We start from the raw sequence: 23,274 nt of genomic DNA, 5'->3' as shown, positions 1-23,274 counted from the left end.
ATTCCTAAACTTTAGAGAGAATATGACCAAAAGACAAAACTTTAGAGAGTGGGGTACCCGGGCCTTTTTGGTCATTACCAGTCATTAATTTAAAAGGATGTTACCATATTTTATGGATGGACGCAATTTATTTTTCTTTATACTTTATGTTATGTCTGCATGATATCAATCAAATGAGGATATTACCATATGGACCACCAACAACATGCACGACCAAAATTCACCAAATTAAAGACCATATATCATTTCCTTATATATATATGATAGGATATATTAATATTTTCTTTCCCACAATAACCACACGTGTGTGCCCCAGTACAAAAATGGCTATTTTAGACAAAAGGCCAGTAAACCCCCCAATATTGATGTAAAGTTCCTAATGATATTTTCCTATTATTATAATATCTATATATATAGAGCTTCCATTCCACTGAAGATTAATGAAACAATCGAGTTAAATCAACCCTTGGTAGAGTTATCCACAGAAGGGCTAGGAGTTGCCATAGCAAGCCACCATTTCTGTCCCATCCACGTGGCAGTAGTGGAAGGAGATGAAGAAGAGCACCACCTTGTCGGCTCATCATGCTGCTGCTGCTGCTGCTGCTTAGAAGCCTCATTGCTTGCATTTCCATCTTCCCCATCCTCTGTTTTAGCATTCAACATCTGCTTGTAGACACACGCATTAAATGAAAAGGGGGTAATTAATTTTCTTCTTAATTATTAGTACTATATATAAATAAAAAATTGAAAAAAAAACAGAGGAAATTAATAATTCACAACAAGGGCTGAGACATCTTAGTACTCACACGTGGATATTGATGATGATGGTGTCTTCTCTGGTAGGTGAGGGTCCTAGACAATACAGTGCTAGTTTCAGAGGTGTTTTGGAGGTTATTAGGGTTAGGGTTGGGGAGTTCATTAAGGTTGATGAGGAGGGTGTTGGTGACGGTGACACTTCTCTTGGACTTGGAGGGGGGCCCAGGTGGAAGAAAAATAGGAGGAGAGGCAGAGGGTTTATAGCTCACATTGCATAAAGTGGCAGTCTTGACTGGGCGCCTCTCAGCTACAGGCTTGACAGGAGACTGAGGCTGAGGCTGAGGAGGTATAGGGATGAGGTGGGTGGCTGAGGATGAGGAGGCTGAGGGTGGGGTAGAGATGCCCATGTTTGGCCACAGAAAGGACCCTTGTGGCCTGCATATCCTGAAACCACTCCTCAGTCTCTGTATTTTGGCTGCCTTGTCCTCATGAGTTGCTGTGGCTGCTGCATTATTGTCTCCTCCTTCAAGCTTATCTTCTTCTTCTTCTTCTTCTTGCTCCCCACCCTTTGATTTTGTCGCTGCTCTTTGATCAGTGTCTGATGGCGGTGGTGCTTCTGAGATACTTACTGGTTCTTCCCTGCTTGATTTCAGCATCCCAATTTGTTCCTGCATTAATATTTTAACCTCCATATCCATCAAACATGTTCCATGCTAGCTTAATATCATCACCATTTCATTAACACCATATGCTGTCATATTGATTATCCCCAAATATGATTTACAGACAGTGTTAAGAATGGCATATGTTAAAAAATTTGCTTATGCATACATACTAAATTAACATGAAAGAGACCAATTTTATTGTGTAAATTAATGAATAATTGGACATGAAAGTGATCACTATACTGGAAGGCAGTTAGAAGTGATTAATAATATATTCATATCACATTTAATGAACTTAAGACATCAAATTAAGATAACCAGGGGGCCAATTTATATCATCCTACCTTCAAATCAGACAAAGATTGAGAAACAACCATTAGTTGTTCTTCCATCTTAGTTTTCTTAACGATTTGCTCTGCATGCTCCTCCTGCAAAATCCCAACAAACGACAATTAGTAGCACTTAATATTATTTAAAGCAACCATAATCAAGTTGAACCATGAAACAAGTTAATAAAAATTAAAAGGTCCAAACTTTTGTTATCATAATATTATATTTAAAGCAGCCAAAGTTGATGAATAATTGAAAGTGACCAATATACTGGAGGCAGTAAAGAAGTAATTAATTATATGTTTAGATCACATTAAGTGTGCGATTAAGATATAAGGGGATAATTAATTAATATCATGATCTGGGTACCTCCATTCGAGACAGAGATTGAGACATTTCCATAAGTTGTTCTCTAATCTTATTTTGCTGCATTGTTAGCAGTACTGAATACTCCTGCAAAATCCCATCGAACAATTAGTAGCAGTTAATTAAAGCAGCCATGATCAACATAAACAAATTAAATTGAAATGTCCAAATTTGTTGGTTCACCTTTTGATTGATTAATGAACCATCATGTTCCCAGTCAAGACTTGTCAAACAAGAATTTGACATGGTCACTAAAGCTAGATTATCCTCTTGATTCTTGGACACATGAAGCTGCCTGCATATCCAGCAAGAAATATCACAAACACATACAACACCAACTTAAAACAGAGAGCTAGATTAATTTGCCAAAAGAAAAGCAGAGAGCTAGATTAAGGAACTCACATACACATTATAAATTAAACACAGAGGACATCAAAGATGAATAACATTAACAGGGTTTACTATTCACCTTTTTATCTTGGTTATCTCTTCCCTGAGCTCATGAATCTCTCTGGTACAAGTGGGGTCTCGAGTGGGATTATCACCAGGCGCCCACCCAGGTAGTGGGGTCCAATAAGGGTCTTGAACCCCAGCTTGTTTTCTGATATCAAACAGATCAGCACTCTCCAGCCAATACTCCATGGCTCCATCTGCATTGTGGCGCCGCCTAAACCTCTCGGCTCCACCTGGCGCCACCTTGCCCGCCATGTGTTTGAGCAAATGGTCCAACAAACCAGTATCCCCAATCAGCTTCCTTGCCTCAGACCTCAGCGCTGGCCTCAGTATTGGGCTCCCAAATTTAGCACCCTTGGCCTTCATCACCCTCAGCATGTTTTCCTCTGCAGCCTTGTACCTTAAACCCAAATCAAAGCATGAACACATATTAACAAAACCCAACTTCTTAAACAAAGATCAAAATAACTAATACAGCTAATCGAAACAACTAATTAAGAACAGAGTCCTCACCTCCCTGCAGACCATCTTGCCACTGTGTGTTTTACCAATTTCTTGTTACTCCGATCGGGAACTGCTACAACTTGATTCTGCTTTTGACGTTTTGTTATAGATTTTGATTTCTTTGTGGTTTTCTTGGGCTTTCTATGGTGATCTTGGCGCTTCCTCTTCCTACTCCTAAGGTTCATCTTCCAGGGCACAACAGGAGGAGCCTCGTCCTCTGTTTTCACATCTTCTTCTTCTTCTTCAATATCATCATCTTCCTCTATCACAGTTATTGCTTTCTCATCATCCACATAGAAATCATCACCATTTTCCTCTAGCTCTGTTAGCTCCTTCCCCTTCTCTTCTTCTTCGTCAGTACTATAGCTCGGTGAAGGCTCGTGCCTGCGCAGGTACCGAACCTGCCTGCGCTTACCCCACGTCACCATCCCAGTGAACTTTAGCTCCGACCAGCATGGACCCTTTTTGGAAACCACACTCCTGTTCATGACCTCACCGCTGACTGCTGGGCTCGGTGAAGAGCTTATTCTCTGGTAATTTGTCGCAGAGGGTGTAGCAGCCCAGAAGCTCCAAATGTTGCTCCGATCTGCAAGTTCCTGAGGTGGGATTCTCCGGTAAAGCACCTCTGAAGCCATTTCTGCTGGCATCACGTACTTCTCGTTAAGCGCTGGAATCTGCTTGGCCAATGGTTTTGCGTAGCCTCCTTCGGTGATGTGAGTGTGGAGAGAGTGAATGCTTGGGAACCTCACAGCCACTTTGAGCGCACCCTTCTCACTCACCTGCATACAAAAATGGACCCAAAACTCAAAACCCATATGAAATCGAAATCAAAATCAAATCTGAAAAATAAACAAGAATAGTGAAAACTATTTGTGGGTTTTGGTGAAGGCGAGTACCATGACGACTCGAACCGCTTTGAGCTGTTCTGGGGTGGTTCTGGGAGGGAGCTTAGAGTGGTCGATTTCATAGTAAGAGCCCACTTTAATGTGATCTATAGCCTCTGCAAAACCCATAAAAATGCACAAAATGAATCAAACAGTTGCAGATAATGGTCCAAACACAAATCAGAAGAAGCAGGGAAGAAGAAGAAGATAAAAAAGGGGGTGTACCTAGTAGCAAACAGATGGGCGATGGAGTGGCAGTTGTGGGCAGAGCATGTCTGGGCAAACAAGGGCTTGGTGCCTTATTTTGCTCTTGCTTCTTTTCCAAGTACTTCATCATCTTCTGAGAAATGAGAAAGACCCACAGTCACCACTTACATATAAACCCACGTACACTAATCAGTCATCACCCTCTCTCTCCCTCTCTTTCTCTCTCTTCAACCAAAACACACACAACACACACTATTCACCGCGAGCACTATATATATAGACCAAAACGGCATAACAGAAAATAACAAAATATTATTTTGCACGGATAGGAATATATGTTTTCTCGCATTTTTGTTCATTTAAAAAAAAAAAAAATCTCATTTTTAAATTTTTTATTACAAAATTGCTCAGGACAATTTTGCCCTTGAGCTGATACATGCCATGGACGCGAGTCGCTTCGAACGTGCGTTTTGGGAGAGCGTAGGGAACAGTAATGTTCTAGCATTTAATAGTTGGTCGTTCTAATTAGACACACCGTAGGAGTTTTCAATGAGAACCGTTGGATCTGTTTCATGTATCATTTAAAACAGTCGGATTAGTTTCAATAGAGAGTAAAAAGCTTTACTTTTTTGAGAGTGAAATGTACAGACAGAGGAAGAGAGAGAGAGGGAAATGGAGCGAAAATTGTTATGACCGGAAACCGATTTAGCAGTGGACTGTGGCGTGGGAAGGAAATAACTTGGAGGTCACGTGCTCCCTTTATATTGGAGTGGTCCCCTACTCTACTCTACTCCCACGGTCCCTCCCACCCCAGAGGCAGGAGAGGCAGGAGAGAGAGTTGGTTAATATTGTTTTGTTTTTATCAGCAAATTATAACTTTCTGTTGCACATAAAAATGAGGGAGCTGCCCAATGGATCAATATGTCACATAATATTCTCAAGAATGAGATTTTCTACACCTTTATTTAATTAAAGTAGACAAATCATATATATAGGATTATTCATGACTTGAAATTATCATTTATGGGCTTTCAAAATGTATGAAATGAGCCCAATAGGCCCAAGAAGTTCAAGGACCATATGATTAAGGAAATCTTTAATTACATGCGAGTATATTTCTTCACCTAGCCTCTATCCCAGTCTCGTACAATTCCAATGTCGAGACAAATCAAGGATCAAATCAGTAAGGTGAATGGGTTTACTTCCAATCAGGATAAGATTCCAGAACCCTTGTTCAACACAATTGCTGTCTTCTTCATACCACTGCACTCCAAATTCAAGACATTTTTCACAGATTTTGAGCAAGTCTTTACCCTTTACACTTAGGACCCAGAAATCAGTAGTTAGAGCACTTGCCACTGAATCAGCATCACCACCACCGGCAAAGATGGTCAAAGCCATTCGAGTCCATGAGCTTGGTGGACCTGAGGTCTCTCTCTCTCTCTCTCTCTCTCTCTCTCTCTCTCTGTTTCCATACATATGCTTTTATGTTTGAATTGGCCGGCTGCTGGGTTGTGCTTTTTATTTTTATCAGATTATCAAAACTCACTTGTGTATAATTACTGGTTAGTGGTTACTTGTCTTTATTTCTATGATTGTTAAAGGATTTGAGATTGCTGAATTAAATTCACAGTTTGTGTATGGTGTATCAAGTGTCTTCATAAATAATCCTTCACATAAGTCGGCCAGATCAGAAAACAATATACAGTTTTTGACATTGATTATTCAGTATCCATTACTTTTTTTTGGGTAAGGCAGTATCAGTTTATGTCTAGTTTTGCTTAAAGAAAATTTATTTTTGTTGTAATTTGTCTTTGACCTCCCATATTGTCAGCTAAATGCCATTATTCCTTTATTTTCATCGTCATTTTACTTATTTTTGTCATGTGATGGTGTTAGGTCTTGAAATGGGAAGATGTGGAAGTAGGAGAGCCAAAGGAGGGAGAGGTTCGTGTGAAGAACAAGGCCATTGGGCTTAATTTCATTGATGTGTACTTCCGCAAAGGCGTTTATAAGGCTGCTACGGTTCCCTACACCCCAGGTTTTGCTACATTTCTAAGATTATGAAAGATACAGTTCAACCAAGATTGACTTCTAGCCAATTTTTGACTTAATGTTCTTTTCAAAAACTTTGGTTTTTCTGCACTGTTTTCTCTAATAAACCTTTACCATGAGAGTATATTTTTTGAAATATGGTTAGGAACGATTGGGGTGAACCTAATACAACCTAATACAAGAACGCAGAGCATGACATCAGAGAACGATTTCCATTGTTAGATTTGTTGTATATATTTACATCTAAAACTTTTTTGGGCTTTGATAATGGATTTACACAATTTATTTACAAATCAAAATCAGGTGTTGAGGCTTGTGGAGTTGTGACAGCTGTGGGACCAGGACTAACAGGCAGGCAAGTTGGAGATCTTGTAGCCTATGCTGGTCAGCCAATGGGCTCATATGCGGAAGAGCAGATCCTTCCTGCAGACAGAGTTGTGCCTGTTCCTCCTTCCATTGATCCTACTGTTGCTGCATCCCTCTTGCTCAAGGGTATGACAGCCCAGTTTCTACTACGCAGTTGTTTCAAGGTAGCTTTATATTTATGCAGCAGCATCTGGAATTTCAGGAACCACACATTAAGTCTGTAAATGAAGATAGTTTGAATTACAAAACACGAGATAACCACATCCTGGTTGTGATATTTTAGGCCATGCTAGTTTTAATATTCCTTGAATATGCATGTGGCATTGGAAAACATTTTTATAGAGCTATTAGCATGCACCAATGAGTTTTCCTGTGGAGGAGAATATTCATTTCTGTTAATACTGTTTTGATCTTTATTGTTATCATTGTAAAACTTTTTGGGCAGAATTGCCCCTGTTTTGACAAAGTATGCTCAGTTGTGTTTGAGTTAGTCTTTTTCATTTGTTAATCATGAGCACTCATGGGAGTTGAGGAGCTCTCTCTCTCCCTCCCTATTTATATTTGTTCCTTTGAGACTATAAATTTTAAAAACATGTCCTATCATTATCTGATGTAAGATAAAACTACCATTCTTGTTCTCTTTCACTTTTTCATTTGTGGCGCACTTGTTGATTCCGTTCCACCGGAAAATCTGTGGAAAGAAAAAAAAAAAAACATAACAACTAAGTATGAGTTCAATGAGTAAAATGTCCAAACCAGCAAGATAGTACCCCTTAAAAAACAAGCTCTATTGTAAACCAGCAACGTGTAATCAACTAAGTGCTTCAATCTTAATTTTGGTTCATTCTACAATTGCATGCTTAACATAGCCCATCCTCTTTCCTAATGTTATATATGTTTAAAAAATTTGAAACTTATGTTGCTTTTGTTATTAGGTCTGACTTGAGTGTTGTTATACAGGTTGAACCTGGACACACAGTCCTTGTCCATGCAGCAGCTGGTGGAGTTGGATCCCTTTTATGCCAGTGGGCTAATGCCCTTGGTGCCACTGTCATTGGAACTGTATCTACTAAAGAGAAGGCAGCTCAAGCCAAGGAGGATGGATGTCACCATGTCATAATCTATAAGGAAGATGACTTTGTTGCTCGAGTGAAAGAAATAACATCTGACAATGGGGTCGAAGTTGTTTATGATTCTGTAGGGAAGGATACTTTTGAGGTAAGCTATACTTTTCTTCTCTCTTTTTTCTACAAATGAACAAAAACACAATCAAGGGAGTTTAGGGAGAGATCATACCCTGTTCAAATTCTGCATGAGTACATTTGAGTAGGCTTCACCTTAACATGGTGCTGAAGTTTCTCAATGCTAGACCAGGCCTATGAAACCTTTTTGAATTTGAGCCAGGTTTATGAATTTTTTAAATGATGAGGGGTTCCATTTAGATGGAATGCTTTAAAGTTAGGAGTTGGATTTTGACAAAACGCTTTTATGTCGGATCAGTCAATCTAGCTATATTTTATTTACTAAATTCTTAGACCTGAAATCTCTCTTCCTTAATAGACCCTAAAGTTAGTTACATTGTGATTGTGGTAGTGCAAACGGTTGGTAATCAGTAATTAAAAGAGAAGAAGAAAAGACACCCTCAAATAAATGTGTTGTGTCGTGATTTATTCAAATGTTGCAAGCCCAACTGGTCTCCCAGATCAACATAATCTGGTAGATAACGAGTTCTGGGTAGGCAGTCTTTTGGTAATTTGTATTTTGGACAAAGAATCCTTAATTGGGAGTTATTGTTGTATTCAGGGATCACTGGCATGCTTGAAGACTCGTGGATACATGGTGAGTTTTGGGCAGTCATCAGGTGCGCCGGATCCGGTTCCATTGTCAGCCCTTGCAGTGAAGTCACTGTTCTTAACTAGGCCTAGCCTCTTTTATTACGCTGTAACTCGAGACGAATTGCTAGGGATGGTGGGAGAGGTATTTGGTAATGTTCAATCAGGTGTATTGCGGGTTCGAGTAAATCACACCTACCCATTGTCTCAAGCAGCACAGGCACACGAAGACCTTGAGAATAGGAAAACATCTGGATCTGTCGTGCTTATCCCCTAAGGCAAATATGAGTTTGGTCTGTTTATTTTAAAGGCTACGTGGTGCGTGTGTGAAAATGAATAAGGAACGTTTGCCTTCATGTTCAGGATAGCTGCTGTTGCCAAATGAAATGGATGTCTCCGACTGCAGTCATCAAGAGACTTTGTTAAGCTAGCAATAAAAACAAGAAAAACTGGACTTTTTGCATCTTGCTGATTTCTAAGTTTTATCTTGAATTTATTGTAATCTATTGCAAGTATAAATTTTCTTTTTCTTTGTATAATTGTGAAAATGGGGTATTATAAGAAGGAGGATAATGATATCAAGGCTTAAAAGAGTAGAAAGAGAATTTGTTCCGAATTGGCAATGTAATGTACCCTAATTAATTTCCATGAACATAAAACCTAGCTGATTTATATGAGCAAACTTAGCTCAAGAACTGCAATGTAAAGCACTCTCACGTGAAAGGTTGTGCATACTCGAGTTACAAGCGTTTCTCTCGACGAAGCAATATTAATAAAGCTGCTTTTTTTTTTAAGAGTGAAATTAGAAAAATGTGCAGAGAGAGAGAGAGAGAGAGAGAGAGAGAGAGAGAGAGAGAGTGGAGCGAAAATTGTTATGACCGGAAACCGATTTAGCAGTGGACTGTGGCGTGGGAAGGAAATAACTTGGAGGTCACGTGCTCCTTTCATATTGGAGTGGTCCCCTACTCTACTCTACTCCCACCGCAGAGGCAGGAGAGAGAGTTGGTCATTGTTTTGTTTTTATCAGCAAATTAACTTTCTGTTGCGCATAAAAATGAGGGAGCAGCCCAATTGATCAATATGTCACATAACTTGGTGGTGAACATAACATTCTCAAGAACGAGATTTTCTACACCTTTATTTAATTAAAGTAGACAGATCATATATATATATATATATATATATATATATATATATGATTATTCATTACTTGAATCAAATTACATTCATTTATATGCATATTGGCATTATACTTTATTGGTAATGTTGTGGGTTAATTGATATAGCTATCAACTATGTTGTGTTTGATTTTTAAATTCTATTTAGGGAGCAATTCATCATGATATCCAAATTTCCACACTTTGTTTCTAATTTTGTCCCCAACACTAATTTGGCTTCAGTCAAATTGTCAAAACTTGGTATATAGATATATGTATGCGTAAAAATTTGTAGCAAAGCTTAAGAAACAATTGTGTTAGTTTTTAGTGTTAGGTACATTTTATTTTTTTTGGGTTGTTTGAAGCATATGATCAAAGTGGGCCAAAAATCATCACTTATGCGCTTCAAAATGAATGAAATGAGCCCAATAGGCCCAAAGGCCTTTGTTTCTTCACCTCGCCTCTATCACAGCCTCGTACAATTTCATTGTCGAGACAAATCAAGGATCAAATCAGTAAGGTAAATGGGTTTACTTCCAATCAGAATAAGATTCCAGAACCATTGTTCAACACAATTGCTGTCTGCTTCATACCACTGCACTCCAAATTCAAGACATTTTTCACAGATTTTGAGCAACAATAAGAATTTGAGCAAGTGTTTACCCTTTACACTTAGGACCAGTAGTTAGAGCACTTGCCACTGAATCAGCATCACCACCAGCAGCAAAGATGGTCAAAGCCATTCGAGTCCATGAGCTTGGTGGACCTGAGGTCTCTCTCTCTGTTTCCATACATATGCTTTTATGTTTGAATTGGCCGGCTATTGGGTTGTGCTTTTTATTTTTGTCAGATTATCAAAACTCACTTGTGTATAATTACTGGTTACTTGTCTTTATTTCTATCAGTGTTAAAAGTATTTGAGATTGCTGAATTCAATTCGCAGTTTGTGTATAGTGTATCAAGTCTCTTCATAAATAATCCTTCACATAAGTCGGCCAGTAGATCAGAAAACAATATATAGTTTTTGACACTGATTATTCAATAATCAGTATCCATTACTTTTTTTTTTGGGTAAGGCAGTATCAGTTTGTCTAGTTTTGCTTAAAGAAAATTTATCTTTGACCTCCCATATTTGTCAGCTCAATGCCATTATTCCTTTACTTTCCTCGTCATTTTACTTATTTTTGTCATGTGATGGTGTTAGGTCTTGAAATGGGAAGATGTAGAAGTAGGAGAGCCAATGGAGGGAGAGGTTCGTGTGAAGAACAAGGCCATTGGGCTTAATTTCGTTGATGTATACTACCGCAAAGGCATTTATAAGGCTGCTACGGTCCCCTACACCCCAGGTTTTGCTGCATTTCTAAGATTATTATTATTATTATTTTGAATAGAAACATTTGTATTGATAATCAAGAGGAAAAGCTATCCTCGATTATACAACAAAGAGAGAATCTGCCCATTATAAGCAGAAAGCAAGAAAGATTCATCTAAAACTACTCCAACCAAAGATAGGTTAGAAGCTAAAGCACAACTTAAGTAAACTTATCTTAAGACAGCACCTTTACCATATAAGATTATGAAGGTACAGTTCAACCAAGATTGACTTCTAGCCAATTTTTTACTTCATGTTCTTTTTTAAAATTTTGGTTTTTCTTCACAGTTTTCTCTAATAAACCTTTACCATGAGAGTATATTTTTTGAAATATGGTTAGGGACGATTGGGGTGAACCTAATACAACATAATACAAGAATGCAGAGCATGACATCAGAGAACGATTTCCATTGTTAGATTTGTTGTATATATTTACATATAAAACTTGTTTGGGCTTTGATAATGGATTTACACAATTTATTTACAAATCAAAACAGATTTCAGGTGTTGAGGCTTGTGGAGTTGTGACAGCTGTGGGACCAGGACTAACAGGCAGGCAAGTTGGAGATCTTGTAGCCTATGCTGGTCAGCCAATGGGCTCATATGCGGAAGAGCAGATCCTTCCTGCAGACAGAGTTGTGCCTGTTCCTCCTTCCATTGATCCTACTGTTGCTGCATCCCTCTTGCTCAAGGGTATGACAGCTCAGTTTCTACTACGCAGTTGTTTCAAGGTAGCGTTATATTTCTGCAGCAGCATCTGGAATTTCAGGAAGTCATTAACCACTCATTAAGATAACCACATCCTGGTTGTGATATTTTAGGCCATGCTAATTTTAATATTCCTTGAATATGCGTGTGGCATTGCAAAACATTTTTTTAGAGCTATTAGCATGCACCTATGAGTTTTCCTGTCAAGGAGAATTTTCATTACTGTTAATACTGTTTTGATCTTTATTGTTGTCATTGTAAAACTTTTTGGGCAGAATTGCCCCTGTTTTGACAAAGTATGCTCAGTTGTGTTTGAGTTAGTCTTTTTCATTTGTTAATCATGAGCACTCCTGGGAGTTGAGGAGCTCTCTCTCTCCCTCCCTATTTATATTTGTTCCTTTGAGACTATAAATTTTAAAAACATGTCCTATCATTATCTGATGTAAGATAAAACTACCATTCTTGTTCTCTTGTTGATTCCGTTCCACCAGACAATCTGTGGAAAGAAAAAGAAACATAACAACTAAGTATGAATTCAATAAGTGTAAGATAAAACTACCATTCTTGTTCTCAAGATAGTGCACCTTAAAAAACAAGCTCTATTGTAAACCAGCAACGTGTAATCAACTAAGTGCTTCAATCTTAATTTGGGTTCATTCTACAATTGCATGCTTAACATAGCCCATCCTCTTTCCTAATGTTATATATGTTTAAAAAAATTGAAACTTATGTTGCTTTTGTTATTAGGTCTGACTTGAGTGTTGTTATACAGGTTGAACCTGGACACACAGTCCTTGTCCATGCAGCAGCTGGTGGAGTTGGATCCCTTTTATGCCAGTGGGCTAATGCCCTTGGTGCCACTGTCATTGGAACTGTATCTACTAAAGAGAAGGCAGCTCAAGCCAAGGAGGATGGATGTCACCATGTCATAATCTATAAGGAAGAGGACTTTGTTGCTCGAGTGAAAGAAATAACATCTGACAATGGGGTCGAGGTTGTTTATGATTCTGTAGGGAAGGACACTTTTGAGGTAAGCTATACTTTTCTTCTCCCTTTTTTCTACAAATGAACGAAAACACAATCAAGGGTGTTTAGGGAGAGATCATACACTGTTCAAATTCTGCATGAATACATTTGAGTAGGCTTCCCCCTAACATGGTGCTGAAGTTTCTCAATGCTAGACCAGGCCTGTGAAACCAGTTGTTTTTGAATTTGAGCCAGGTTTATGAATTTTTTAAAAGATGAGGGGGTCCATTTAGACGGAATGCTTTAAAGTTAGGAGTTGGATTTTGACAAAAGGCTTTTATGTTGGATTAGTCAATCTAGCTATATTTTATTTACTAAATTCTTAGACCTGAAATCACTCTTCCTTAATAGACCCTAAAGTTAGTTACATTGTGATTGTGGTAGTGCAAACGGTTGGTAATCAGTAATTAAAAGAGAAGAAGAAAAGACACCCTCAAATAAGTGTGTTGTGGCATGATTTATCCAAATGTTGCAAGCCCAACTGGTCTCCCAGATCAACATAATCTGTTAGATAATGAGTTCTGGGTAGGCAGTCTTTTGGTAATTTGTATTTTGGACAAAGAATCCCTAATTGGGAGTTATTGTTGTATTCAGGGATCACTGGCATGCTTGAAGACTCGTGGATACATGGTGAGTTTTGGGCAGTCATCAGGTGCACCAGATCCGGTTCCATTGTCAGCCATTGCAGTGAAGTCACTATTCTTGACTAGGCCTAGACTCTTCAATTACGCTGTAACTCGAGACGAATTGCTAGGGATGGCGGGAGAGGTATTTGGTAATGTTCAATCAGGTGTATTGCGGGTTCGAGTAAATCACACGTACCCATTGTCTCAAGCAGCACAGGCACACGAAGACCTTGAGAATAGGAAAACATCTGGATCTGTTGTGCTTATCCCCTAAGGCAAATATGAGTTTGGTCTGTTCATTTTGAAGGCTTGTGGTGTGTGTGTGAAAATGAATAAGGAACGTTTGCCTTCATGTTCAGGATAGCTGCTGTGCCAAAAGAAATGGATGTCTCCGACTGCAGTGATCAAGAGACTTTGTTAAGCTAGCGATAAAAACAAGAAAAACTGGACTTTTTCCATCTTGCTGATTTCTAAGTTTTATCTTGAATTTATTGTAATCTATTGCAAGTATAAATTTTCTTTTTCTTTGTATAACTGTGAAAATGGGGTATTATAACAAGGAGGATAATGATATCAAGGCTTAAAAGAGTAGAAAGAGAATTTGTTCCGAATTGGCAATGTAATGTACCCTAATTAATTTCCATGAACATAAAACCTTGCTCATTTATATGAGCAAACTTGGCTCAACAACTGCAGTGTTGTTGACATACATAACCAGACGCAAATATTTGCCCTTTTGAATGTGCTTGCTTATAACTTACAAGAAATGTGTCGGAAATATTGTTGGAAAATATATTGGGCTGTAAAATGAGCAAATGAGCCCAACCAGCGCGATACTCTATTTCAGACCAAATTGCACCAAATCAGGGCAGTTCTCTGTCATTAACCGTTTACAATCTATACTTTCGAGACCCTTGTGGAGTAAAACTTAGGCGTAACCTACACATCTTGAAATTCTACTACGTGGAAAACATGCAATGGTGTAATTTCACACACAATTCTCAATATGAAAACCATGGGCTCCTAAGGCGGTTTCTTGGAACTTGTTACCTGGAGGCTTCTCTATAAATTAAGGGATCCTAGTCCCATGACCACAACACACTCTTAGAATTGGTTGAGTTGAAATGGGAGATAGGCCTCCCAGATCCTAGTCCCATGACCACAACACACTCTTAGAATTGGTTGAGTTGAAATGGGAGATAGGCCTCCCAGAGGCCAATGGGAATGAGTGACTGGGAGGGTTCCTCCCTCATAACTTATTTTCATCTTCTTCATGAAAATTGAGGAGGTGAGATTATAGGAGTTCTCTCCCAAGCCACTCATTTCTATTTTTTCTGGGAGTCTCTCCCTTTTCTCTTCATACCAGACGCTCGAGATTTGGATAATTGTGCCACGTTTTGTTTTTCTTTACAGGACGTCATGATTAAGTAGACTTTCAATTATAATTGCAAAATTTGGTCACGTTTTCCTGGTTTTATTCTACTAATACATATTTCCTGGCTCATATATTATATATCCTATTATTATTATTATAGGGTAGAGACTTGGTCATAGATAATTGACCAAGGATCTATAGGTGGCACCAGGTTTCCACCCAACTGGAATTACATCTTTGGCCAGCAAAGTTTGGGCTGAATACTGAGATGTCAACCTTATTGACAATGGAGGATGCAATTCTGAGCCTGCATCAAGTTTCCACACTGCACCCCATGATTGTTGCATGGCACGCCATTCATCACCACTGTCCGATGAGGAAGCCTCCTTCAACTCAACACCAGCAAGATCACCGTCTCCCTCCTCAAATTCAATCACAGCAGCAAAATAGTTTGAGTTTGAGCCCTGGTCCACGTGGAATGCAATGGTTTTTCCTGAATAGTCACATGCCACACTGGCAAATGGGCATGGGAAAAAAAAACACAAATTAATCTAGTCCAAAATGTATAATAAATAATCTACCAAATTTTGCAAATGTAAAATTGGGTTTCATGTACCATGCAAACTGAATTTGTAACACTCCGGCATCGCGTAGTTTCTCTTGTTGGCCAGGACGTGCCATGACACCAAATGCAGTTCCGCTCAGGTCGAAATGTGCCGGCTCAGATGCACAAGGTCCTCCGGGGCAAAAGTCTGTGATGATCACCCTCACTGGTCTGCCGGAACAAGATGCATGTTTGGTACATTTTACCTGACGTTAATTAAAATTGGACAAATTAATATATATATTTTTAGAGAGAAGTAATATATTATTATATATACGTTCAAACACTAAAGTTTTATGAATGTCAGCTATTATAAATAATATATAGAAGAGTGATGTAACATGCCTTAAAAAGAATATAAAAAGAAGGGAAGTTTATTATAAGGGGTGCGTGCAATTACCACCTAGAAAAAATAAGAAAGGAGAGGAAATACTTTGTACCTGATAACAAGCTCCGCATTCCTTGCCTGATTTGTACAGAGAAGGGCCTATCCCAGTAATCATAGAAGAGAATGGAGGCTGTGACACCAAATTTCCATACCCACAAGACCCGCCTGCATTTACAATTTGTTAACTAAGCAACATCATTATTTCTTAACCAAGATTATTAAACATGCACATATTAATCATGCATTAATTACCGTCACTTCCTGCACCGTCAGGGCTGCCATACCAAGTAGCTCCGGCAGGGTACCAATGGGTGGCAGCGGTCGACAAGTTTAAGTGCTTGCGATTAACGGCAAAACACAGCTTAAAGTAGCAAAATACAGTGATTAAGTACCAAAGGGGTTTTAAACCAGCTAAGGGTAGCTTATTAAGAGCGGCCATGACTAAGCTGCACTGCACTTAAGTTGATATGGCTAGTTTAGAGTGTGGTTTTTAGTGTTAAAAGCTTACTGGTTTTTATAGAGGGCAATATCATGTGCCTGTTGCTATCAATCCAAGTCCAATTATTTTTTAAAAATTGGTATTATTAATGGAGTGAAGTGAAGTAACATGACGTTTTCTACAGGTCGCCTTAATTTGACACAAACTAGAGGACACTTTTTTGAATTACCGTATCTTTTATTGAGAGGAAAATAATCACAGACTAATCTACATGTGGTTTGAATTTGCAACCTCAAGTTCTGCAGATAAGCCAATGGAAACATGGTTTTACTTGCAAATCTTCAAGGAGGATTTCAAAATAAAACCCATAAATTTAGGCTGAGTGTGTGGTGCTTTATTGACTTTATTTTAAGAAACTGGGGAAGATTTCCAAATGAATTTTCACTATTTTTCCACTGTCCAAAATGTCAAATTTAGAGCTCATCAAGTCCAGAATTGATAACCATAAGCTGACTAGACTAGACTAGACTAGACGAGACGAGACGCGAAGACGGAAAATCCATCAAGAGGGGTCAACTTCAAATAACAAGATTAACACAAAATAAAAATAAAAAATTCATCTGATAATAAAATCCTTTGTATTAATTTTTATATCATTCCAAAATATTTAGAACAGAGCATAGGTTGTCCATCTTCAATTTGAATTGTCATGCTTTTGAGTTTTTTTTAGGGTAAGTGTCATGCTTTTAGTTTTAGGTAATTAGCTTAATAATTATTAAGTTATTACAAATAAAGAAATAATTAAAAGGGTAAGTAGCATAAGTTAGGGACATGGGAGACAAAAGTTTTCTTCTTTATTTTTGTAGTTTTCGCAAAATAAGACGGTGAAAGGGGTCAAATTTCAGAAATACTGTATAAAAAAATCAAGTACAAACATGTAAAAAGATCAAATATACTAAACATGAGAAGGGTCACTTGACCACTGTGGAGCCATCCGCCCACACGAGACGATACAATCAACTCAAGCAGTAGGTTTTTGACTAATTTGCATGGCTAATTATAACAATATTATGGCTCAGCCAAACTAATCTAAACGAAAAGAAGTCTGTCGGTGGAGTAGGGCCGTCCTTGATCTTGGATTTTAACATTTTGTGTTACATCATGCACAAAAGGTTTCCATGGATTCAGCCGTTGATGGCTGTTAACGGTCGTTATTATATATATCGCCAGGCTCTTACAATTTTCTGGGATGCCATTTCCAAAACAAAAATAATAAAAAATAAAGATCAAATGGCTATAATTTCAACAACAGGGTCACCTATTATATACTAATTCGTAGATTATGGACATTATTATTTCAACGGTAATTGATTAGCTTATGGATGAAATAATTTTGTAATTATGCACACAACCTATTGAATATATAATGATGGAAGCTTGTTTTAAAATCCCACTGAGAGAGAAATCTCAACCACCGAATCTATCATTTTGGGTTTTATGTAGAATATATATAATTTTTTTCATGGAGATAGATAATCCTACTTTATTATATCAACTTCTGCATGCTAAAACTTTTTGAAAAAATAAAATATATACATTCAAGTTAGTTGGGTCAGTGAAGCTTTTGATTTTGTTAAGTCCCCCAAATTAATATCAAGCCATCATCCATATCTTCGTTTAAGAGAATATTTTTAGTGTAGAAAGTCTCAAATTCAGGATCTTCCGTTGCATGAATTGTTAGGAAAATCAGTAAATAACTTATATTATAGGATCACTATCTTAATACACAGATTCTAAATTGTAGACAGCAGCAGATATAGAAATTGTATAAATATGTAAATACAAAGTAAGTACAGAATACTGACTTTTATTGAAGATAGAGGCTTGCGTATTCGCAATGTCCTAAAGACAGAATTCGCCTCTTCTCAATGCTTGAAGTTAAACAGGCGTCTATCTCCCAGGATTCAACTATCTATAACCCAAGGGTCCAGCACCGGATCCTTGGATTATGGCGAATGGCGGTGTGTTTCTCTCCAATACAATATGTAAATTTTAAGCAGTATAAAATAGATGGAAAAAAGATGATCGTATTATGGCCTAGGACTTGTGTTTTTATAATAGAACAGCACCCCTTCAAAATAGCAGTTAGTATCAGTTATACCTGTTCAAATTCAAATGAAAAGATAAGTCTTTTGGTTTGAATCTAACCTGTGCTAAAAGAAATCCGAAAAATAAAAATAAAAAGATTTATTTGCCTAGGACTTGTGTTTTTATAACAGAACTGCACCCCTTCAAAATAGCAGTTAGTATCAGTTATACCTGTTCAAATTCAAACGAAAAGATAAGTCTTTTGGTTTGAATCTAACCTCTGCTAAAAGAAATCCGAAAAATAAAAATAAAAAGATTTATTTTATTTTCGGGCTATTTTGAAGAGAGCCCAAGGCCCAAGGCCCAAGTCTTGATTATTTAAATATTATTATTAATCAAGCAAGCCAACCATCAAGCCCATCAGCCCATCAATTTTTATTTAATTGGTGTTAAGGTTTCATGCTTATAAAGCATGTGGAACTTTTTGGTTTCTCCAATGTGGGACATTTGATTTCAAACTTCCAACATGAATTTCCTGAGAAACGAAGGCAAAGGCACGAAGGTTCAGGGCCAGATGGACTACTCCAATAACACTCATCCACAAACCGGTTGCTAGTACAAATAGTGTTAACTATGTGATTTTTGCTTCCTTTGTGTTTCATTCGTGTTTGTTTGTGGCCGTTATCTCTTTTGTTTGCTGGTTTCTGTTTTGTTTCTCTTGGGCTGTTTTGGAGTCTTATTGGGCTCGGGGTTTCTGTTGTAGTGTTTCTGTTGGGCTATATTTATCTTTTAGCCTTTGTTGTCTCCATTGGGCCGACTAGTTGTTACTTGGAGAGGTCAGTTTGCTTCCAGTTCCACTGTCTCGCTCCTCTAGGTTTGTGTCAAATTGACACCCATCACCCAAATCCTAAAATATTTTCCGGACTTTCCAATTTTGCTCTCATTTAGATTTGTGAATATTAGGCCTTAATTCAAACAAGGCTTATTATCACAAAAGGTCCCTGAGGTTTACGAAACTATCAGATTGCATCCTTAATGTTTTTTTGTGTCATTGGTGGTCCTCAAGGTTAGTATGTGTAATCACAAATGGTCCCTGCCGTTAGGTTCCGTCAAAAACTCCGTTAGTTTGCTGATGTGGCATATATATATATCACAAAACATCCCTGAGGTTTACACATCTATCACAAATGGTCCCTGCAAATTTTTTTCATTTAAAATTCATAAAATTTTGGTTTTCTTTTTTAAATCTTATGAATTTTAAATTATTTTAAAATATACATTGTATTTTAAATACACATGACACTATATTATTTTAGATGTGGGTTCCACATATATGCCACATCAACAAACTAATTGAGTTTTTAAAAATTAATTTAAAATTCATAAAATTTAAAAATGAAAAAAATCAAGGGTTTAGGGTTTATAAATGGTCCTCAAGGTTAAAATCCTTATATAAATGGTTTTTTCATTTTTAAATTTTATGAATTTTAGATTATTTTTTAAAAAAACTTCATTAGTTTGTTGGTGTGGCATATATGTGGAGCCCTCATCTTCAAAAATATAGTATCATATGTATTTAAAATACAATATATATTTTTAAATATTATAAAAAACAAAAACAAAATTTTATGAATTTTAAATTAAAAAATTAAAAAAATTTGCAGGGACCATTTGTGATAGATGTGTTAACCTCAGGGATGTTTTGTGATATGTATATATGCCACGTCAGCAAACTAACGGAGTTTTTGACGGAACCTAACAGCAGGGACCATTTGTGATCACACATACTAACCTTGAGGACCATAAGTGACACAAAAAAACATTAAGGATGCAATCTGATAGTTTCGTAAACCTTAGGGACCTTTTGTGATAATAAGCCTTCAAACAAATACCAAAATATCAACTAGTGGGCCCAATGGAGACCAACAAAGGCTAAATGATTTGTGAATTGTAAGTATTGGACTATTTTTTCTTAATGTTATTTTGTTTTTATTCTTCTTGGATTGTATTTTGCTTTATGCTTCAATCAATGAAGTCCAAAATTAAGCGATATTTTAGTTTGAACATTCCACACTGAGGCATACTGATAATGATGTCTAGCAGTCAAGGAAGACTTCTGTTCATATTCTCAGTCAAGGAAGACTTCTGTTCATATTCTCAATCTATAACCATACAAACTCTATCTTCCCAATATCTACTCTCTTTTTTCCACACTGGTGCATTAGCTTGAAAGAAGAAAAGCCATGGCAGCAGCTGAGTTAGGAATAATAACAAGCAAAGATGAGCATTATAATGGCAAGATGACCCTGCTTGTTGTGCTATCTTGTATGGTTGCTGCCATGGGAGGCATTATTTATGGCTATGATATTGGGATTTCAGGTCAGTCAGCTTCTCTAGTAACACATATATATTGAATTAGTTCTTGTAATACTTGCCAAAAATAAATATAAAAAATTAGAAAATTCATTAACTTATTATGCAAGTACTAATTCTGATTAATTCATGAAGGTGGAGTGACTTCAATGGAGCCGTTTCTCAAGAAATTTTTCCGAGAAGTGTACACTAAGATGAAAGAAGATACCAAAACCAGCAACTACTGCAAGTTTGATAGCCAACTTTTAACAGCATTTACTTCCTCACTATATATAGCTGGCCTTGTAGCTTCCTTCTTTGCCTCTTCAGTCACCAGAACCTTCGGCCGAAAGCCTTCAATCCTTGTAGCTGGTGCCTCATTCCTTGCTGGTTCAGCCTTAGGCGGTGCAGCTACTAATGTCTTCATGCTAATATCTGGTCGCATCTTGCTTGGTGTTGGGGTTGGCTTTGCAAACCAGGTATTATGCTCCATATTTGAATTTTTTTTTCCTTTTTTTCCTTAAGATTAGTGATGCGTAGTTAGTTTCCTGATTTATTAGTTTCCGAGAGTCTCTAGTTTTCCAGATTTCACTAGGATTTTAGTTTCCAGATTTTTAGTAGGATTTGATTTAAGTTTCCTAGTTTATTTTACTTAGTTCCTTGGTGGATTAGGATTTCTGTTTTAGTGAGAGATTTTTATCTATTGTCTCTTGGTTTTAGTTTGCTATAAATACCCCCCATGTTGTTCTTTAAAATTCAGATTTGAGATATTAAGAAAAGTTTACTTTCCAGATATTGGAGACTACTTGATGTGAAGTCAAACCCCTGGAGTGATTCCAGACCTATCCCTTTTGTTCTATTTTATGTTTTCCATTGTTTTCGCTTCCGCTAAACTACCTAAATACTCAATTCACCCGTGTCCTACATCAATTAGTCTACAGGGTAATGTTCTATTGTCATACATATGTCCTGCAACATAGGATGCCATGGCAGACACAATTTTCCATTGTTTATTTTATATACATTTTAATAATGTTATGTGTGATAACATTTGGTTCCACACAATCAAACATCCTTGCAGTCAGTCCCACTTTATCTCTCAGAAATGGCACTACCTAGACACAGAGGAGCTTTCAACATTGGCTTCCAATTATGTGTTGCCATTGGAGTATTATCAGCTAACCTTATCAACTTTGGTGCCGAAAAGATCACAGGCGGCTGGGGGTGGCGAATCTCCCTATCCTTGGCAGCAGTCCCAGCCTCAATACTAACTCTCGGTGCTCTTTTACTGCCAGAAACACCCAACAGCTTAATCCAACGCTCCAGCGACCACCAAAAAGCAGAGTCAATGCTACAACGAACACGAGGATGCGAAGATGTCCAAGCAGAACTGGATGATCTCATCAAAGCAAGTGAAAATTCAAAAACCATCAAACACCCTTTTAAGAAATTGATGCAAAGAAAGTATAGGCCTCAACTTGTCATGGCAATTGCCATGCCATTCTTTACACAAGTGACTGGGATCAATGTCATCTCATTTTATGCGCCAGTACTATTTAGAACACTTGGTCTAAGTGAAAGCATGTCACTCTTGTCAGCTGTGATGAGCACCGGCATGGTAGGCACCGGCGCGACGTTTGTATCAATGCTTATGGTGGACAAACTAGGCAGAAGAACTCTGTTTGCAATTGGGGGCATTCAAATGTTTGTGTCACAAGTTATAGTAGGGAGCATAATGGCAGCTGAGCTAGGTGACAAAGGTGGAATAAGCAAAGGGTATGCATATTTGGTGCTGATCTTTGTGTGTGTGTATGTAGCTGGGTTTGCTTGGTCATGGGGCCCACTAGGGTGGCTGATCCCAAGTGAGATTTTCCCATTGGAGATAAGATCAGCTGGGCAAAGTGTTACAGTGGCAGTAAACTTTGTGTCCACGTTTGGTATTGCTCAATCATTTCTGTCCATGCTTTGTCACTTCAAGTCTGGGATTTTCTTCTTTTTTGGAGGTTGGGTTATGGTGATGACTGGTTTTGTGTACCTCTTGTTGCCTGAGACTGCAAATATTCCTATCGAGAAGATGGATAGGGTGTGGATGGGGCATTGGTTTTGGAACAGATTTGTGGACAAGTGAGGGAGGATAGTGATTAATTAAGCTGTAATTAATGATGTGGTAAAATGATTGTTAACCCATCTAACCAAAAAGGTTAGAGGTTAATTGGATTGTACCACTTTGGGTTATTGGCCTTTTGCAATTTGGGACCATTTGTAGAAGTCCACTGAAAAACATATCACATTAGAGAGAGCTGTTTGCTCTGTTTTAGAGGTTCGCAGGTGTGAAGCTAAACCACTCCTGAAACCAATCAATTAGAGCTAACAGTCTCAGTTTATGCTAAATGCCTAATAAACATGCATTTTGATAAGTTGAATGGTCCTGCTTGAATATTGAATTTTGGTGAGTTGAATGGTCTTACTTGAATATTTAATTTTGTAACATGTCGCGTCTGATAGAGATTGTGATTGCAATTTGTAGGGCCTGTCTTGACTTTTGGGTGGCCCTAGGTGATAAACTAAATGAGGCCCTTCCCTTAGTATACAATTGCGAAAAAACAACAAATAAAATGATTTTACATAGTGCGCATGAATAATAATTTTATGATAAACAATTATAGAGCATAATCCTACATGGTCAATTATAAAGTAGAGTCTAAGTCTCTTAACAACAAA

At 37.7% G+C, this 23,274-nt stretch overlaps 5 protein-coding genes across 7 annotated transcripts; 3 read left to right on the top strand and 2 right to left on the bottom strand.

The window, feature by feature from the left end:
• Positions 1-303: 303 nt before the first annotated feature.
• LOC110764730 (protein DYAD-like) lies at positions 304-4,382 on the bottom strand. Its single transcript, XM_021967746.2, has 9 exons — positions 4,184-4,382; positions 3,971-4,074; positions 3,084-3,853; positions 2,587-2,970; positions 2,301-2,412; positions 2,121-2,204; positions 1,766-1,849; positions 807-1,424; positions 304-663 (listed from the first exon to the last, which is right to left on the bottom strand). The coding sequence occupies exons 1-9, from the start codon at positions 4,293-4,295 to the stop codon at positions 460-462; spliced, it is 2,472 nt and encodes an 823-aa protein (XP_021823438.1). The 5' UTR covers positions 4,296-4,382; the 3' UTR covers positions 304-459.
• Positions 4,383-5,296: 914 nt separating this feature from the next.
• LOC110764685 (uncharacterized) lies at positions 5,297-8,957 on the top strand. The gene is made up of 5 exons (XM_088249185.1): positions 5,297-5,594; positions 6,065-6,206; positions 6,524-6,750; positions 7,547-7,804; positions 8,390-8,957. The coding sequence occupies exons 1-5, from the start codon at positions 5,358-5,360 to the stop codon at positions 8,693-8,695; spliced, it is 1,170 nt and encodes a 389-aa protein (XP_088105311.1). The 5' UTR covers positions 5,297-5,357; the 3' UTR covers positions 8,696-8,957.
• Positions 8,958-10,104: 1,147 nt separating this feature from the next.
• On the top strand, positions 10,105-13,997 carry LOC110764695 (uncharacterized). Of its 3 annotated transcripts, none has more exons than XM_088249587.1 (5): positions 10,105-10,346; positions 10,780-10,921; positions 11,452-11,678; positions 12,428-12,685; positions 13,276-13,997. In XM_088249587.1, the coding sequence occupies exons 1-5, from the start codon at positions 10,305-10,307 to the stop codon at positions 13,579-13,581; spliced, it is 975 nt and encodes a 324-aa protein (XP_088105713.1). In that variant the 5' UTR covers positions 10,105-10,304; the 3' UTR covers positions 13,582-13,997. The 3 variants fall into 3 exon arrangements, with proteins under 3 accessions (XP_088105713.1, XP_088105714.1, XP_088105715.1); XM_088249588.1 differs by having other exon boundaries at positions 11,445-11,678; XM_088249589.1 differs by lacking the exon at positions 10,780-10,921 and having other exon boundaries at positions 11,445-11,678.
• A 730-nt stretch (positions 13,998-14,727) lies between these two features.
• Positions 14,728-16,154, bottom strand: LOC110764762 (expansin-B15-like). Its single transcript, XM_021967783.2, has 4 exons — positions 15,927-16,154; positions 15,727-15,839; positions 15,299-15,492; positions 14,728-15,195 (listed from the first exon to the last, which is right to left on the bottom strand). Exons 1-4 carry the CDS (start codon positions 16,111-16,113, stop codon positions 14,856-14,858), a joined length of 834 nt encoding a protein of 277 aa, XP_021823475.2. The 5' UTR covers positions 16,114-16,154; the 3' UTR covers positions 14,728-14,855.
• A 4,209-nt stretch (positions 16,155-20,363) lies between these two features.
• Positions 20,364-22,970, top strand: LOC110764719 (hexose carrier protein HEX6). Its single transcript, XM_021967734.2, has 3 exons — positions 20,364-20,580; positions 20,710-21,032; positions 21,635-22,970. Exons 1-3 carry the CDS (start codon positions 20,445-20,447, stop codon positions 22,679-22,681), a joined length of 1,506 nt encoding a protein of 501 aa, XP_021823426.2. The 5' UTR covers positions 20,364-20,444; the 3' UTR covers positions 22,682-22,970.
• The last annotated feature ends 304 nt before the right edge of the window (positions 22,971-23,274 follow it).

The sequence above is a fragment of the Prunus avium genome, chromosome 2 (assembly GCF_965620075.1).
Source record: "Prunus avium chromosome 2, drPruAviu1.hap1.1, whole genome shotgun sequence".
NCBI lineage: Eukaryota > Viridiplantae > Streptophyta > Magnoliopsida > Rosales > Rosaceae > Prunus > Prunus avium.
This window is presented reverse-complemented; position numbering and strand designations above follow the sequence as displayed.